General features: G+C 43.5%; 1 protein-coding gene across 6 annotated transcripts in view; it reads right to left on the bottom strand.

Annotated features, from left to right (window-relative positions):
- The window catches only part of MASP1 (MBL associated serine protease 1), a 60,427-nt gene that overhangs the window by 26,030 nt on the left and 17,963 nt on the right, over positions 1-16,434 (bottom strand). For all 6 annotated transcript variants that reach the window (XM_073231954.1, XM_017667113.3, XM_073231953.1 and 3 more), the window contains 6 exons: positions 8,632-8,809; positions 6,704-6,835; positions 4,399-4,595; positions 2,965-3,112; positions 1,531-1,649; positions 477-555 (listed from right to left, as the gene is read on the bottom strand). In XM_073231954.1, the coding sequence (XP_073088055.1) occupies positions 477-555; positions 1,531-1,649; positions 2,965-3,112; positions 4,399-4,595; positions 6,704-6,835; positions 8,632-8,809 (853 nt within the window). The remainder of the gene's footprint in view (positions 1-476; positions 556-1,530; positions 1,650-2,964; positions 3,113-4,398; positions 4,596-6,703; positions 6,836-8,631; positions 8,810-16,434) is intronic.

Below are 16,434 nucleotides of genomic sequence, written 5' to 3'. Positions count from 1 at the left end.
CAGTGCAGAGCTGTGTCCCCGGCTTCACACAGGTCCATGGTGCTGACCCCATAGCCCTTCCTGCATGAATCTAAATCATAAGCTGTCCAGAAAACTTAGTGGTTATGGCTGATGGCCACATAGAGACTGGTAAGGTCACCTGGCTCTGGGTACCATTGTCAAAATAGTTTCCTGAGCAAGCAATTGCCAGAGTTAGTTTCAAACCTGGACACAAGCTATTCCTTTAGCAAGTTTGGCAATCTGTCTCCAGGCAGAGGTAAAATTAGTATTTAGAAAGTAAACTTGGACCCACAACAAGTTTCCAGTGGAATCCTAACATCTTACTGCAGCAAGAAACACTAATAGCCTCTTGCCCAATGCTCATGTGTCTGTTGAATTCCTGCCCCCGTCCCTGTCAGAGTGGATGGCCAGGTTCTCACCCTCACCAGTGCCGGAGAGCTCATTATCCTTATAAACAACCAACTTTATTTTCTTACTTTTACAGGGGGGAATCTTGTTACTCCATGTCCCATCCTTCAGGCACTCGATCTGGAATGTGTCCATCTCCACATTATCCTAGGAAGAAACATGAAGTTGTGGGAGAAGGAGGAGGGGTTGGGTTGGTGGTTGTTTCCCAGGAAAACCAGCTCAAACTCTAAACTTGGCTGAGAATTTCTGACTGTGGGCAAGTTTCCCTCCAAGGGAAAACTTGAAAGTAAGGGAAAGAGCTGCTGATTCATATTCCCTGTTCTCTGAAGAGCCCTGGGACTGTGTGAGAGAAGCAGTGCAGGCACCTGTCTTGGAGGTGGCGCCTGAACCCTTGTCTCCTTTTGCTGTTCAGGGGCTCTCAAACCTGAGTAAGTATCAGTGTCCATGAGGGCTTTGGCAAAGCTTGCTGGGCTCTGTCCCCAGAGTTTCTGCTTCAGTGGGTCTGGCCTGGGGACCAAGACTTTGCTTCTAACATGTAATGTGATGCTGCTGTGGGAACCCCATGACAGAGTCATTCCTTGAGAGCAATGGGCCTCTAGCTTGGCTCACCTGAGACTCATGTGGGCAACAGTAACAGAAAAACCAATCACTGTGTCCGGGCCCAGAGGTTCTGCTTTAATTGATCTCAAGTGGGGCCCGGCAGGTGATTTTGTTTTTTATGTTAACCAGGTAGTTCTTGGGAGAACCCTGTTTCAGAGGGCGGGAGAGTGAGCAACGCCTGTCTCCTACCTCTGAAGTCTCTGCTTCCTGTCCCATTTCCCCCAATAAGTCTGGGGAACTTTGTTAGGGTTGTGAGTCCTGATTATAGGGCAGAACAGAGCTATGTTTCTTTGAAATTCAAACAGGCATTGCGCTGATAAAAGACTTTGGTATCACCTGCAGGAGAGAGAAGCTGGGACACATGCCTTGAATTTTCTGAAGGCCAGAATTTCTGGAGCATTTTGAAGATTTGTGGGGAAGCTGTGGTGGCACCATGCCAAACTCTGGAAGCCCATCTGCCCTGGGGGGCTTGGGAGACTTTCTCTGCCCTGCTGACTTCCCTCTCCAGGCAGGACCCTGTACCTTCAGCACTTTGTAGCCTATGTCACAGCTGATGAGCACCTGGTCTTTGAAAGAATATTTGGCTTGCACAGGCTCAATTTTTCCATGGACAGGCGGCTGTAGGTCTGGACACTCATTCCCTGGTGGGAAGCAATGAAAGGATAACAGGTGAGGGGACAGGAAAAGCCTGGCAGCAAGAGGCAGGCCCTATAACGCCAGACCTGAAGGAGGCAGACACACCACAGAAGCTGGTATCGGGGGCCTGGATCTCCTAGGCCCCGAAGAAGACAGTCTTCGAGCAGGTCATGTTCCAACTTGGACCTCTGTTTCCTTGTTTATAAAATGAGGTGGTTGGCCAGATGATTTCATCAAAACTCAGGACTGGAAAGGATATTAAATGTCACTGAGTGGAACCCTTGTCTGATGCTTCCTTTACAACATCTTCCATACTAAGCATCAAACATCTATTTGGATTCCTACAGTGACAGGGAGCTCAATACCTTTAAAAATCTGTGCCTTTCATACTGGACTCCTCTGATTAAAGGAAAGGGTTTTCGTATTCAACTGAAATTTATACCCTTGTAATTTTTACTCACTGTGCATAGTTTGCCCTCTTGGGCCACTCAGAATTGTTTTCTTCCCAAGTCCATCCTTCAAAGTGCTAGAGAGACTGTGAGCATATGCCCGTGAGACTTCTCTTCAAAAGGCTGAACTGGATAGGGTCTGCCTGCCTGGGTCTATCCCTGAAATTTTTTCCTAAACAAACTCTCTTTGGTTAATATCCTAAACTCCTCTCTGCAGAGCAGGGCACTGAATGAGAATATGCAGGCAAGGCCAGGATATCAATCCAGGAACTGGATCAGTCATGCCTACATGCCTAGCTGTGGTCTTGTCCCTTCTGTCTACGCTCTTTTTCCTCCCATCACTGCAGACCCTATCCAGCTCTGAGCCAGGACTGGCTGCCTTAGAGTACTGGGGAGTGAACTTGGCCAGTCTGGGAGGCCACAAGGAGGCGAACTGCCATAATGAAACATTTTGAGCTATAGGCCCAACATCTGAATTTTTGCCCCAGACTTGGAGAGGGCTGGAATGGGAAGGGTCCTCTCTAGGCCCCAGGAATCACAGTGGGAAGGGGTAGCGTTCAGGAAACAAGTGTTTTTGTTTGTTGGTTTGTTTTTACATCAATCCCTGTGATTTTGAAGTGCAGTCAGTTTTGAAAATTTTGTCTGATCCAAACTCATGGTCATTGCTGTCCTGGCCCTCATTTCATGGCTGGGAAGCGGAGTCAGGAGAGAGCATGTGGCTTGGGCCCAAGCTGCTGAGAAGCAGAGTGGGGAGTCCTGGCACACTCCAGAGGGGTCGCAGGCCTGCCACTCCCCCATCCCTCAGCCACTGCACCAGGAGAGGTGAGCACAATGGCAAACTGTGGCCCGGGAGACGGCGGGGCTGTGTTACCTGTCGCCCTGTATGAGAGCCTCCAGCCCCGGTTCTCTCCCGAGTTGTCACTGCGGAACAGGATCTGGACACTGTGGCTCTGGGTATTGATGGGTCCTGGGGCTCTCTCTCCACAGAAGGGCCCCAAAACATTTGGGCCAGCTTTAATCTGTGAGGAACAGGCAGAGACAAGGCAGGGTAATAATCCTCTGCTCAAAGATGATTATTTGAGCAGATACGTTATGGCTCCAAAGGGAGGGAAGGTCTGTCCAGGTCCACAGGAGACAAAAGGCCTCTGCTCTCAAAAACCCTGTGGTCTAGTCAGGGAAGACTAACAATAGGTAATAAATAATTACAAGCTGTGGTAAATGTTATAAAAAATAATCTGGATGATAGACATATATGATATAAATGTATGCTGTATGTTTACAATTTATATGATAAAATCTGTGTGGCCTATATATGAGTCATTATTTAATAAATTGTAACTTTAAATAGGTGATCAGGGAGGCCTCTTTGAGGAGATGACATTGGACTTGAGACATGGAGGGTGAACAGGAACTTTGTCATTTGAAGAGGAGGGGAGAATACTTTCCAGGCAGAGAAAAGAGCATATGGAAAGGCCAAAGGTGGGAAAGAGCCTGGCAAGTATGAAAAACAGGAAGGAAGTCCGTATGGCTGGAAAGAGGGAGTACCATGGCATGAGGCTGGAAAGGCAGGCAAGGCACTCTGTTGAGGAATTAATGTTTACTTCTAAGTGCAATCTTGATCCAACCTGGCTTTTATAAAGTTCAGCCTCAATACTATGGGGGAACAGAATGTGTAGGGAAAGGGTAGAAGTAAGAAAACCAGCTAGGAAACTTTGCAGTTGATCCAGAGATAACGGGGTTTGGACTAGGAGAGAGGCAGCAGGAGCAGAGAGAAGGTAATAGGCATTATTAGCTGTTATGGATTTCCAAGTTCTGGGTCTTTCCTGTGCCTTTAATTCTTTCTTCTTCAACCTCTGAGGACCAGGACTCTTCAGCCCTCATTTGGTGCCTTCTACAATTGTGGATCTTATAGATATCTTTATCTTGTCACTGGGGGGAAAAGGGAAGCCCCAAGGCTAAGTGCCTGGGTAAGGCTCACAGGGTATCTCCTGGGATACTGTGTATGGTAGGCAGAACTCCAAGATCGTCCCCATAACCTTCACCTGTGTTGTTCCTACATAATGATGTTAGGTTACTTGGCAAAAGGGATTTTGCAGGTGGTCAAGGGGCTAGTTTTGGATCAGGGGAGATCCCTTAGACTTGGTCTGATTAAGCTGGTAGACGTTATTTTAAATAATTACTTTTTGGGAAGCAAACTGCTTGGACCTCTATCCTGGGGGGAAGACAGAGAGCCAGGAATATCAATTTTCCCAATTCAGCCAATATTTCTGAGCATCCCCAGAGCAAACATCCATTGCAGGCTTACCTTGATGAAGTCATAGGGGCAAGACACCTCAGGATGGTCCTCAATGTCAAAAATGTCCTCAAACTGCAGGCTGATCATGAAACCCTCTTCCAGCGCAATCACATAGAAGCATTCAGAGCTCTTGGGATAAGGATTGGGGAAGTCAGGGCTGGTGATCACGCCGGTCCTCTCTGTAAAGAGGTTGTCACTGCACTCCACTGTGGGAAACATACCAGAGCAAAGTGGACACCAAAGCCATGGCCGTGGCAACCCCTTTCTTAACTGTTATTGTACGACTTGCCCAGTGGTCCTGAGAGGCAAGCAGGGAAGGAATCACTATCCCCATTTTATAGATGGGGAAAGTGAGGTTCAATGAGGGAAAGTGATTTATCCAAGGTCACACACCCAGTAATTTGCATGGTTAAGACTCAAAGGCAGTTGAGTGTGATAAGACTTCTGGTCAGATTCTCTGGACTTGTAGGGGCAGGAGGGATTCTGAGGTGGAAAGATTTTGAGGTGGAGAAATAGGAGGAAAAGTCTGGACCTCTTCTGTCCTGTTGTTCTCTCAGTCCCAAACTCCATTGTATCTTTGCTCAAAGCCTCCCCCATCTCTCATGTAACATAGGACCCTCACACATACCCTCGCTCTCTGGCCCCTGGGCTTCCTTTGTTTCTCTTCAGACTGCTGACCACTATTTGCCATTATGTAACATATTTGTTAGTGGATTTTCTTGCCCAGGCTAGACTCTAAGTTCTCTAAGATCAGGGGTTTGCTTTGTTTCCCACTAAGGCTACAACCGAGGACCCAGTGTCCTGACCCTTTGCCACTGAACCTTTGTCCTTGGTTGACCCATCCTAGACCTGGGATGTCAGTCCTTTCTAAACTTTTATTATCTGTCTATTTGCAAATGAGAAAACTGTGGCTCAGAAAAGGGAGTGACTAATATGAAGCCCCACAGCTACGAGTTGCTGAATGAGGTTTAGATAAGGTCTCTTGCATCCCCATCTGTTTTCATTTTCCACCCCAAGCATTCATGGGGGTGGTATCACCCCCAAGGGGGATCAGATTGGTTCTTTGCAGGAATGGGGGTTAGGGGGGTGGGAGTTGTTATTCTTTTTATGACAATGCACAATTGGACATAGTATGTAAGCATATATACAGTGTATCTGTGGTATTGAGATTTCATGAGTAAGGGCAATTAAGAAAATGTTTAAAAAGGCTCCTAGAGGTAGAGGTGAAAAAGAAAAAAAAAGATTTAGAAATCTTGCTCGTTCTCATCTACCTTATCTAACGTATGATGGTCTATTGAGCAAATATTGAATGAAAACCATAGAACATTATCCTCTTCAAAAAAAGCTCCTGTATGTGCCTGCTTTATACTGATAATCAGATAAGGGTTTTAGTTGGAAACAAGTAGAAGTCTTCAGAAGAGGAAGGAAAGCACTCCTGCTTCTAGCCTTACTGCCCTCCAGTGATCCCTTACTCAGCTTGCAAGTGATCTCTCTGAACCACAGATCCTTCCCCTGCAGTTCATACCAATCTACTGCTAATTCCCCAGACAGTCCGGGTCCCACCATACCCCTGGATGTTCTCTCTGCCCTGGGTGTTCTCCTTTTCCTTCTTCTTTCTTTTCTATTAAGGGTCACCATCTCTGGGAAGTGCTCACTTCGCCATGCAGACTCAGGTCTGGCCGCGCTGTGTCCACACTCCTTTCATGGCCTTTACTACATGTCACCTTCTAGTTAAGGGGCTATGGCCTCACTAGAGGGAAGGTCCTCATGGGAGGTGGCTGAACCCTCCCATTTCTCCATCCCTCCCCAAACCCTGGGTATGCAGCCCAGATAGTTGAGTAGGTATGTTGATGAGAGGTGGAAACAAAGAGAGAGAGAAGGAATGGGCCTTTTCATGCTGTTTCTGTCTTTGCTTCTCTCCTCCCTCTTCCTTCCTTTGGACTGAGGTTCTATCACAGAGGAACTTGAGGGGCTATGGATGAGCGGGGTAAAAAGAACTACTGGGTGAGGCTCAGGAGAGAGGATTGAGAAGCCTGGACTTTCCCTTAACTTGGCCCGGCTGCTGACCTACAGTAGGAAGGGAGATAGGGACCAAAGAGCAGAAGATCCTGCTGCTCAGGAAGAAAGGTGGCCGAGGGACTAGGGCTTCTCAAATGTGGTCCTTTGACAACCTGAACCTGGACTTCTATTCATGAGGTAGCTGAGGCACAGCTCTCTGACCCCATTTTTAATTGTTCCTACTGAATATCTGTCTGTCCTCTGAGCCTCCCTTAGTCTTACTGGAAAATGTGCATCGAAGCATCCCGGGCCCTACCTCGGCAGGTCCTGTTGTCTGTGTGGAGGATGTAGCCAAAGCGGCAGGAGCAGTAGAAGCCGCCAATGTAGTTGTGGCAGTGGTGGTCGCAGGACAGCTCCTCGTCCTCCCGCTCCGCACACTCGTCCACATCTGCGGGGCCGGCAGAGCCTCTCAGTCAGTCAGTCCATGTGTGATGATGGAGACAGAGGCCAGCACTTACAGAGCACTTAGAATGGACCATTCACTGTGCTGGCAGGTATATGTATTCCCCCATTACAGCCTCACATAAAGCCCAGAAAGAGCCATTATGTCCATTTACAAATGAGGAAACTGGAACTTAGGTGAAGCAACTTACCCAAGATCACAGAAAGCCAAGTTCAAACCCAGGCAACCTGACACCTGACAGTGCCACTATCTTCTAACAGTTGTGATAAGACTGACCAGGACTGTTAGTATCTCCATTCTACAGATGAAAAAAACAGATCGAGGCATTAAGGAATTGACCCCAAGTGACACAGGTAGTAACTGGTGGGGCCAGCACTCAGATCCAGGTGGGCTCTGGAACCTGGGCTCTTAACTTCTGATCTATGCTGCCTCTCTCTTTCTAAGTTCCTAATGTGGGCAAGTCTTGTTTTTGGGATTGGAAATACAAGATTAAAAGAAACAAAGATTTAAAAGAGTATGTTCTCAGTCCAATTAAAAAATCTGAACATACATTTCCTCAAAAAATATAGGAATGGTTAACATGCACATGAAAAGATACTTAATATTACTAGTCACCAGGGAAATGCAAATTAAAACCATAATGATGTGCCACTGCATACCTACTAGAATGGTTAAATATCAAATGTTGGTGAGGATAAAAATTGACAACATTAAATGTTAGTGAGGATATGGAGAAGCCAGAACTCTCAAACACTGTTGGAGGTATATAAAATGGTGCAAAGATTTTGAAAAATATCTGGTAATTTCTTATTAAACAACACACACCTACCCTATGACGCAGGAATTCTGTACCTAGTTACAGAATAAAAGTGAAAACATGTTTGCAAAAAGACCTATACAAGAAGGTTTATAAAAACTTCAGAGAGCCAAAAAATGGATAGAGCCCACGGGTCCATCAATGGGAAAATGGATGAACAGATAGTAGTATATTTATGTAATGAAATATTATTCAGCCATGAAAAGGAGAAAATTACTGAGGCATTGGAATAGTATGACCCAAAACTTTATGCTGAGGAGAAGAATTCTCATCTCAAAATATATGCTGTGTGTGTTCATTTATATGAAGTTTTAGAAGAGGCAAAACTAATCTATGGTGGAAAAAATATCAGGACAAATGTTGCTTCTAAGGGATGTGGTTGTTGGGTGTGATTGGGTAGTAGCGTGAAGGAACTTCTGTGTTAATGGTAAAGTTCAACACCTTGTTAGGGGTTTGAATTACATACAAATATAATTGTCTCAGAACTCAACAAATGTACTTAAGATTTGTGCATTTCTTTATGGACAGTGACTGCATTGGGGTATGGGTGGGGACTTGATAATATGGGTAAATGTAGTAACCACATTGTTTATTCATGTGAAACCTTTGTAAGAGTAAATATCAATAATACCTTAATAAAAAAAGATTTGTGTATTTCATTGAATATAAATTTTATATTAAAAGAAATAATTGTGTAGAGACATTGAACTCTAACAAAATAATATGCATGTTAAGCTAAAGTATTTGGAGGAAGTGTACTGATGTCTGCAATTTACTTTGAAAGGCATCAAAACAGATTAATTGATGGATAGATATGTGAGAGAGCAAATGCAGTAAGACATTAATGGCAGAATCTACATGGTGACTATACAAGTGTTCATTGTAAAGAAGAGGGCACAGGGTACTTTAAATGTTTAGAGAGAATGGAAAACCCGGGGATCAGCCACCCACTTCTCCAACTTACCCATAGCCATGTAGTGGGCATCAAAGCCTGTGAATCGCTCCTCATTAGAAAAATCTGACCGGAAAGTGATGGACATGAAGGAGCCAGGGGAAAGGACCACTTCCTGGCCAGGGGTCTGCTCTGTATCTGTAGTCTCCCTGCCACAGAAAGTTGCCAGCACTTGGTCTTCAGTTTCTACCTTTGGGGTCAAGGAGAGAGGAAACAAGATGAGCTGCTGCCCACGTCAGCTTCTGCTGGAGAAAAGGAGGAAGGGCTGCCCACGAGTAGACCAGGCAGCCTGGGAAACCCAAAGAAAGGGGAGTATGGATTCTAGGATTTGAGGAGCCACATTACAGGTTAGGTCAATGTGGATGTCCAGCCACTGTTTTGTTTATTTTTTTTAGTTCCATCAGAAGTAGCTTGACATTTGTCATTCCTGTTGACAACTCAATGGCTTATTTGTTGAAAATAACTCAATGTCAAAATTCAAAAAAAGTTAGATAAACTAGATAAACTCACAGATGGATTCTATATGGAACAGAAACTGACCACATTTCCAAAGGAAGAACCTTTATGTACAATATAAGTCATTCATTGAGTATTCAATGTGTGCCTGTCACTAAGCAAAGCATGGCTTAGGGGATGAGTGAGACATAGAGCAGTGTTCAGACTGATGAAAACACAGACAGAGCTGTTGTACAATGTGACCCATGCTTTAATGGGAATGCAAACACTAGGAACACACTCAGAGAAAGGTGATAGATCTCCATAAGAATGGGACCTACTGGAGAGCGAGACTTTATTTTCTTTACAGGTGCTTCTTCAGTGCATGGAAGAGGACCTGGCACACAGCTGTTACCCAATAAATGTTTATTACCAAAGACTCATTCTGAGAATGAACACTGAGAAGCCAGAAGTCTGTAGGGACTGTAGGAGGAGATAGACTTGGAAGGATATGTAGAAACTAGATTATGGTTGATCTTGAATGCCTTAACAGTAAGTGAATCTAAATTCTATGAGTAAAGGAAAGACATAGAAAACATTTGAACAGGGAAGTCATGTAATCGAAACTGTGTTTAATAGTCTTAATAATTCACAAACTACTGGAATCACCCAGAAATAGTTGTGTTTGTGTTAAGAGTAGATGCAAAATTTGCCTATTTGCTAAAAGAATTCCCTGCACTGGAAAAGCCAGAAACTCTGAGCAAATTCAGAGACCCATGTAGAGATCTTAAGCTGGTTGCCTAAAGCTGATTTTGAGTAAGTTTAGTTTGGGGAGCATATTATGTTAGCTGGTTGGTGTATTTATTTGACTAAGAACTTGGCTTACCCATCACTATCTTTTAAGGTTGAATATGTGTTTACAACCTTTAGACTGACATTTTAGACAAGATGCATGAGAAAATCTCTTACTAAAAATGATTTCTGCTGTCTTTCGAAGTTGTTAAAGGAAAATTCTCAAAGGCTGCCTATCTCTAGCAGCTTCTACTGCATTCATTGTTTTGTTCATTAATTTAATATGTCAGAAGTATCTTGACATATGACACTTTTGTTTTGAAACTAATGATTTATTTATTTAAAATAAGTGAGAGTTTTAAAGAGAAACAATTTGCCCTGGCAACAAAACACAAGGACAATTAATCACTAACTTTGGGAATTGAAGAGTAAACAGAGGATGAGATCATGGCTTTGGTATTTATTCCTCTCCTCTGCACATACTAGCCAAACTCACACTAGCCTTTTTACTGTAGAATGTACGTATCTGCACATAGCTGAAGCGTCACTTCCTTGAACGCCACAGTTGGTTTGTTATTTTTGAGTTTTCCGAAGAGCTGAAGATTTACCTAAGTGTAATTTATTTGTTTTTCTTTTTTGGTCTGTTGCTTTCTAAAGTGCCTTATATAAATCCCTCCTTTCTTTGTGAAACATGCTAACCATTCCTTGGTGACCCAGGGACATTGTTATGAATGTCAGCCATCTTGGGGATATTGAATTGTGTGACTTGCTTGCCTTGCATTGAACATCCCCAGAGTATAATGTCTTTGCAATTCTTATGTCGTCTTTATGTAGTGTTTTATTTTCTGTTCTTTCATCAGTTTATTAGCTGAAGTATGTTTCAAAATAAAAGCCAATTAAGCTGCTTTTGTTAGAATAAAACAAGATAGTAAAAATAAGATTAAATAGATTTAGAGAGAAGGCCTGGGAAAGGGCTTCTTCTTTGAGTAGCTGCATGAACTGGAGTGTGTTATCTTGGTGATCTTTGCTTGGAGTAATGTATGGATTTGGCAGTTGGAGGTCCTGATCCCTGTTCCTGACTCTACCATAAACTGTTATAGGGCACCTCGTCTCTGGTTTCAGTTTCCTACCTGGTAAAACAGGGCTTATTAGCTAGCTGAGCTCTATGTTCTCTTCCAATCCTGACATGCTGGTATTCTAACAAGTCATCATATCCATACATTAAATAAGCCAACTAGAAGATGATGAGGAGTTTCAACACATAGATTGCTTCATGCTGAAGAACTTGATGAACTTGAACTTGTCTGTGGTCTATAACCATGCAATATACAATGAATCGTCATGATTTGAGTATTAACACTTCTAGATACAGCAGCCAAGGTCTCTTGGGTTCTATAGTGCCAGTAGCATAGACACTTTCAAGTGAAACCACCCAGAGATAATTTGGATTAGGGAGAGACCTACTGAAGGCCTATGGTAAATAACCTCTTTTCTTGTAAATTCCAGGCTTAAGTATATTTTTATGATGGCAGATACACAGTCATTGCCTGCAGAGCCACACTATTCCAGAGCAGGTAAGCCTTCCTCAGCTGAGACCCATGGAAAAATCTGAGCCATACCCACTTTTAGATGCAGGTGAGGGAGGGCCTGTGTCCCTGGGAACTCAGTCTTCAGTTCAAAGTGGAGTCCTGGAATATTAGAACTGCGAGGGAGGGATCTTTAGGTGCTATTTCAGTTCCTCTCCTTCTAAAGGAAACTGAGGTCCAGAGAGGGGCAGTGACTTGTTCAAGAGTAGGGCGATAACCATGAGCATTTCCTGACATCAGTTTTGCTTTTAGAACTGTTCTGACCCTGGAGAAAGGAACCCACCAACCCAGAGAGTATTTGACAAAAGATAGGCATGTTGCCAAACAACATTTCTGGCTAAGGGAACTCTTGAAACAGTATCTTGAGTGCATGGACTGTCTCCCAGAGAGGATGTGGCTCAGTGACAGCTCCAGCTATAACCTAAACAGAGAGGTCACTGGCCTTGGCTAATATTTGCAGCCCCAGCTATGAATGGTAACATTCTACAAAAATCACTTACCTTTGATTACAGGCAGAGGATGGAACACTAACTTCTGTTTGGACTATCCCATTTTAGGGTCGTCATATTAACATGATGGAGGGAAATACCTTATCAACTCATAATAATAGGGAATCATCTGGCTGGGAATCACACACTCTTCATTTTTCTATGTCTTATTTTGGCAGCTATTTCCTTTAGACTATTGTTATTTAGGACACCAGCACATGGATGCATGTCCTCAAGTTGTTTCTTTCAACTCAGTTCAACAAATGTTTATATACCAAGCTCTGTCTGGACTATAATGTGGAGGACACCAACAACTACTTAAGCTGAGCTTAGTAAGCAAGTCCCTTGCCTCTGGGAATGTGAAATTTAGTAGGAGAATAAGGAAATTTAGTATAAGAATAAGAAATGTGTATGTGTTGGAATTGTCAGTGTATAGTTATTGCAGTGAAAGATAGGAAGGCCCAGGGATTTAAAGAAGGAAAAAATTGCATCCAGCTGAGAGAAATCATAAAACATTTAGGAAGAAGAGCATGTTTCTTTGAGCTGGTGACTGAAACGTCATTAGGTTTTAGGCCGGTAAAAATACTAGGTGGAAGGTTGGGAGCAGCTGGGAGAGCCTCAAGGCAGAGGAAATAGTAAAGGCCTGGGTGTTCAGGTCGACTCCCCTTCCATTCCCACCACCACCTGATGTAGGAAAGGGGTTTTGTTGAGGACTGGGGGCTGAGAAGAGAGATCTGAGTAAGAGAAGCCAGAGTCTGTTTTCTGTGTATTTCCTATCTTAATAGAAATAGCACAGACATCCTAGGAAAAACTAAATCAGGGCAGCAGGAAAGTTGGCCACATTTCTGTGGGAGGACAACTACGGCTGTTCTCCATATGCCCATTAAGTCATCCGATCTCATTTGAGTTTAACAAATACTTTGACAGCTACGCATCAGAGCAATGTATGGTAAAGGTAGCTCAGGAGTGGCTGTTCTCATTTCATAGATGAAAAACTTGAAGCCCTTTAATTTAAATAAATTGGGCAAGGCCATTATCTAGCAAGTGGTGGCTCCAGGTCCGCAAGTGCAGCATCCTGATTCCCTAGCCAATAAGGCTGGTGCTCTTTTGAGGCATTGAGGCCAACAAAGTCTGTCCTACAGATTCAAATGCTTCACGGCTTTGCTTGTCAATGTTCCTGAGCTGCACCCCGAGGCCCCACTGACATGTTCTCTGGGCTCTTGGAGAGCTTAGTTCTGAGTTAAGTTAGGCAGACATTCAGGAAGTGTGCTGAACTGACCTGTTATCAATTTAGTTTATCTTGAAGCTACATTCTCCAGAATCTCCTTCCTTGTACAGTTCCCAGGTAGGTTGACCAAAAAAGAAACTTGTGTGAGTTTAGAATGTAGTATAGTCCTCACCTGCTGAATGTTATTTTGGGGCCAGGGACAGAGAGGGTAGATGTAGATGTGCCCAGGAGGTTCTAATCATCCTCACTCTCCTCCACTCTGCATCCAGCTCTTCTTTCCAGCTACTGACTCTGCTGACCAACAGTGGCCCACACCTACCACCAGATGCTTGCTGTTAGCTGCTCAGAGCCGACCTCTCACAGACCTCTCTCCATCCTCCTCATGGTCCCACTTTGGCTCCTTAGATGGGTTTGAATTCTCAGATTCCTCTGCAGATGCCCACATTTCTACCCAGGAGGGTTTAAGGAAAATGGACTGGTGATCTTTCTGTGGTCCTCCAACTCTCTGTCCCTGACCTCTACTTCCTCAGCTCTTCCTGTAATGACATGAGTCCTAATGCCCACAAATAGCCATTCTTTCACAATACTTACAGAGGCTCTGACTTCCTGACTGAATTCTGACTGATACAGAAATAGGATGCCATAGTAACAAAATATCAGAACATGTGGCTTTGGTTTGGGAATTGGCTAACAAGTAGAGGCCAGAAAAGCAGTGAGGAAGCTGCCATGGAAGGTCTGACAAGCCAACCTCTGCCACGTGAAACGATTGGTGGAACTTGCCTGTGGCAACTTCGAGGGTAGAGAAATGTATACAATAAACTTGTGGATCTGGCCAGTGAGATCTCTGGACCGAGTGTTGAAAGTGTGTGCTTCAGGCTGTATGTGACAAGGTGCTTTAGGAAGAAGTAAGTTTTCAGTGCATAAGCAGAAATTAGAGGAAATTCAAAGAACCCAGGACTAGCTGGGTTGGAAAATAAGACCATTTCTCATCCTTCGTCTTTCCTCTAGCAAAATATTTTAAAAGCAGAAATGGCTTCTGGATAAAAATCAAGTCAAAGTTATGGCTGTAAAACCCTTTGTGAAGATAGCGATTTAAGGCAGTGCCAAGGACTCCATGTTAGTTAGACAAAAGGGCATTCAAGAATCTTAAGGGAATTGTCCCAAAGCACCCTGACATGCCCTCCAAAATAGAAAGAGGCCTATTTTGAAAAGAACCATGGGTGTAGTTTCTGTCTAACACAGTGGACTTTATTCTGTTATAAAAGACACAGAAAAATTTTAAGGTAGATGTACCAACCAGGTTGGACTATTAACAACTGAAATAATTAAAAATGAAAAGAGCCTCTAGGCCCCAAATTTCAATGCACAGGAAATAGGTGTAAAGGACTACTCAGCTGCAAACACGGGCCATTTCTCACAGGACAGAAGGAAGAATGTCTCAGGGTGAAGCTGAGAAGCCCCATGCAGAACCAAAGCTACAGAGAGCAACAGGTTGGGGAACCGCTCCTAGGGAGCAGGACTCGGCTCTAATCAAGGAGCACTGCGCTCTCTGGGGTGGGGATTGTGTGCCTGGCTGGATTTCAGAAATACTGTGGAGCAGTTACTGTTACGCACCTTCTGTTTCTCCCACTTTTCAATGGGAGTTCTATTGGGCTTATCTTGTGCCTATATCACCAAGACAAGAAGATATTGGGTCTCTGGAGAGCAGATAACTCTTCTTTCGGGTTCAGAGATCTCTGGATCAAGAGAAACCACACTCAAGGATCTACATCCTTGGTATCTCATTTGCCTCTTGACCTGATTTAAATCATGAGGTCTTGGACTCCAAGCCTGAAATGCTAATAGGATGAGACTTTTGGGAAGAGGGAGCAAAAGTATATTTTACACAAGGGAGGGACATGAATTATTTTGGCCAGAGGATGGACTGTGGTATTTTGTTTGTAAAATATTTACAAGGAACCCTTCCATTCCTGTACATGGACCCTTTCCAAAGTGACTTTGCTGCTTATGGATTGGCCTTGTAATTCGCTTTGACAAAGAGAATGTGATGTACCAGAAATGGTGTCCTACTTCCAAAGGGCCCTGTAGCTCTTCCCCATGTGGAATACTACCTTGAGGCCACCATGTGAAGGAGCCCTTTTTAGCCTATGGGATAAGCTAAGGCCACATAGGGCAGAGATAAGATTTCCCAACTGAGGTCTCTGTACCAGTCAGCTGATAGCCATCACCAACCTCTAGATGGGTAAGTGAGACCATCTTGGACTTCCAGTCTCAGTCAAGCCTCTAATGACTACAGCCACATGAATGACTTCAGGCAAATCTGCAAAAGGACCATCCTGCTGAGCCCAGCTCAAACTCTTGACGACAGCACCAGGAGAACATGAAATAGATGCTGTTTGAGCTGTTTAGTCTTGGAGTGGTTGTTACACAGCATATATATGGGGAGTGAGGAAGCAATTTGGAACAGAAATAAGACTGATATTTGTGAGGTGAATTTTGGAGAATCACAATTTCATGAGTTCTTGGGACCCTGAAAGTTACCTTGTCTAACCTCTTATTTTTCTACCACACCCTTAAAAATCATACCACCTTTTCATGATCAGTTGCAGAGATGAGAAACTCACTACCTTCAGAGATAGATCAGGCCATTTTGAATTAATCTTGATTTAGAAAGTTTGGCCCCATATCTGGGAATATAACCTAATGAAAGATGTTCCAAGTATGGAAAAAATTATTATGAACAAAGATGTTTATAGCAGTTATTATTAGTAATGGAAAACTAGACACAATGTAAATATCCAATTCCAGGGAAATAGTTAAATTAGCATTTACTTAGTGAATATTAGATAGACACTAATTATCACATTAATGGAGAATTCTGCAATATCTGGAAGCATTCTTAGGTTATATTAAGTGAAAGAGCAGGAAAAATGTATCTACCATATAATTATAGCTACATTGAAAGTATGCATTATAAACAGAAAGGAAAAAGAATTAGAGCAAACTTTTAACAATAGTTAATTGAACTATAGGTAGTTTTTCTTTTCCCTCTGTTTTTATATTTAAAAAGTATTCTAAAGTGAAACTTGGGCCCACAGAGACTTCCCCGTAGGTTCTACCCAGTCACATAAAATCAGTCAGTTCAGGTCATCTAGCAGAGGGAGCACAGAGAAGGGGCAGGGAAATCAGCCCGGAAGGTCTGGGTTGGTTTCCCATCCCTCCAGCTCAGAACCACTGTGTCTTTGGTGTGGAGACTCCTCATCACCCTGTCACCTTCTTTTATTAT

The sequence above is a fragment of the Manis javanica genome, chromosome 3, assembly GCF_040802235.1.
Source record: "Manis javanica isolate MJ-LG chromosome 3, MJ_LKY, whole genome shotgun sequence".
Taxonomy (NCBI): Eukaryota; Metazoa; Chordata; class Mammalia; order Pholidota; family Manidae; genus Manis; species Manis javanica.
The sequence above is the reverse complement of the archived record's forward strand: the minus strand, read 5'-3'. Positions and strand labels throughout refer to the sequence as shown.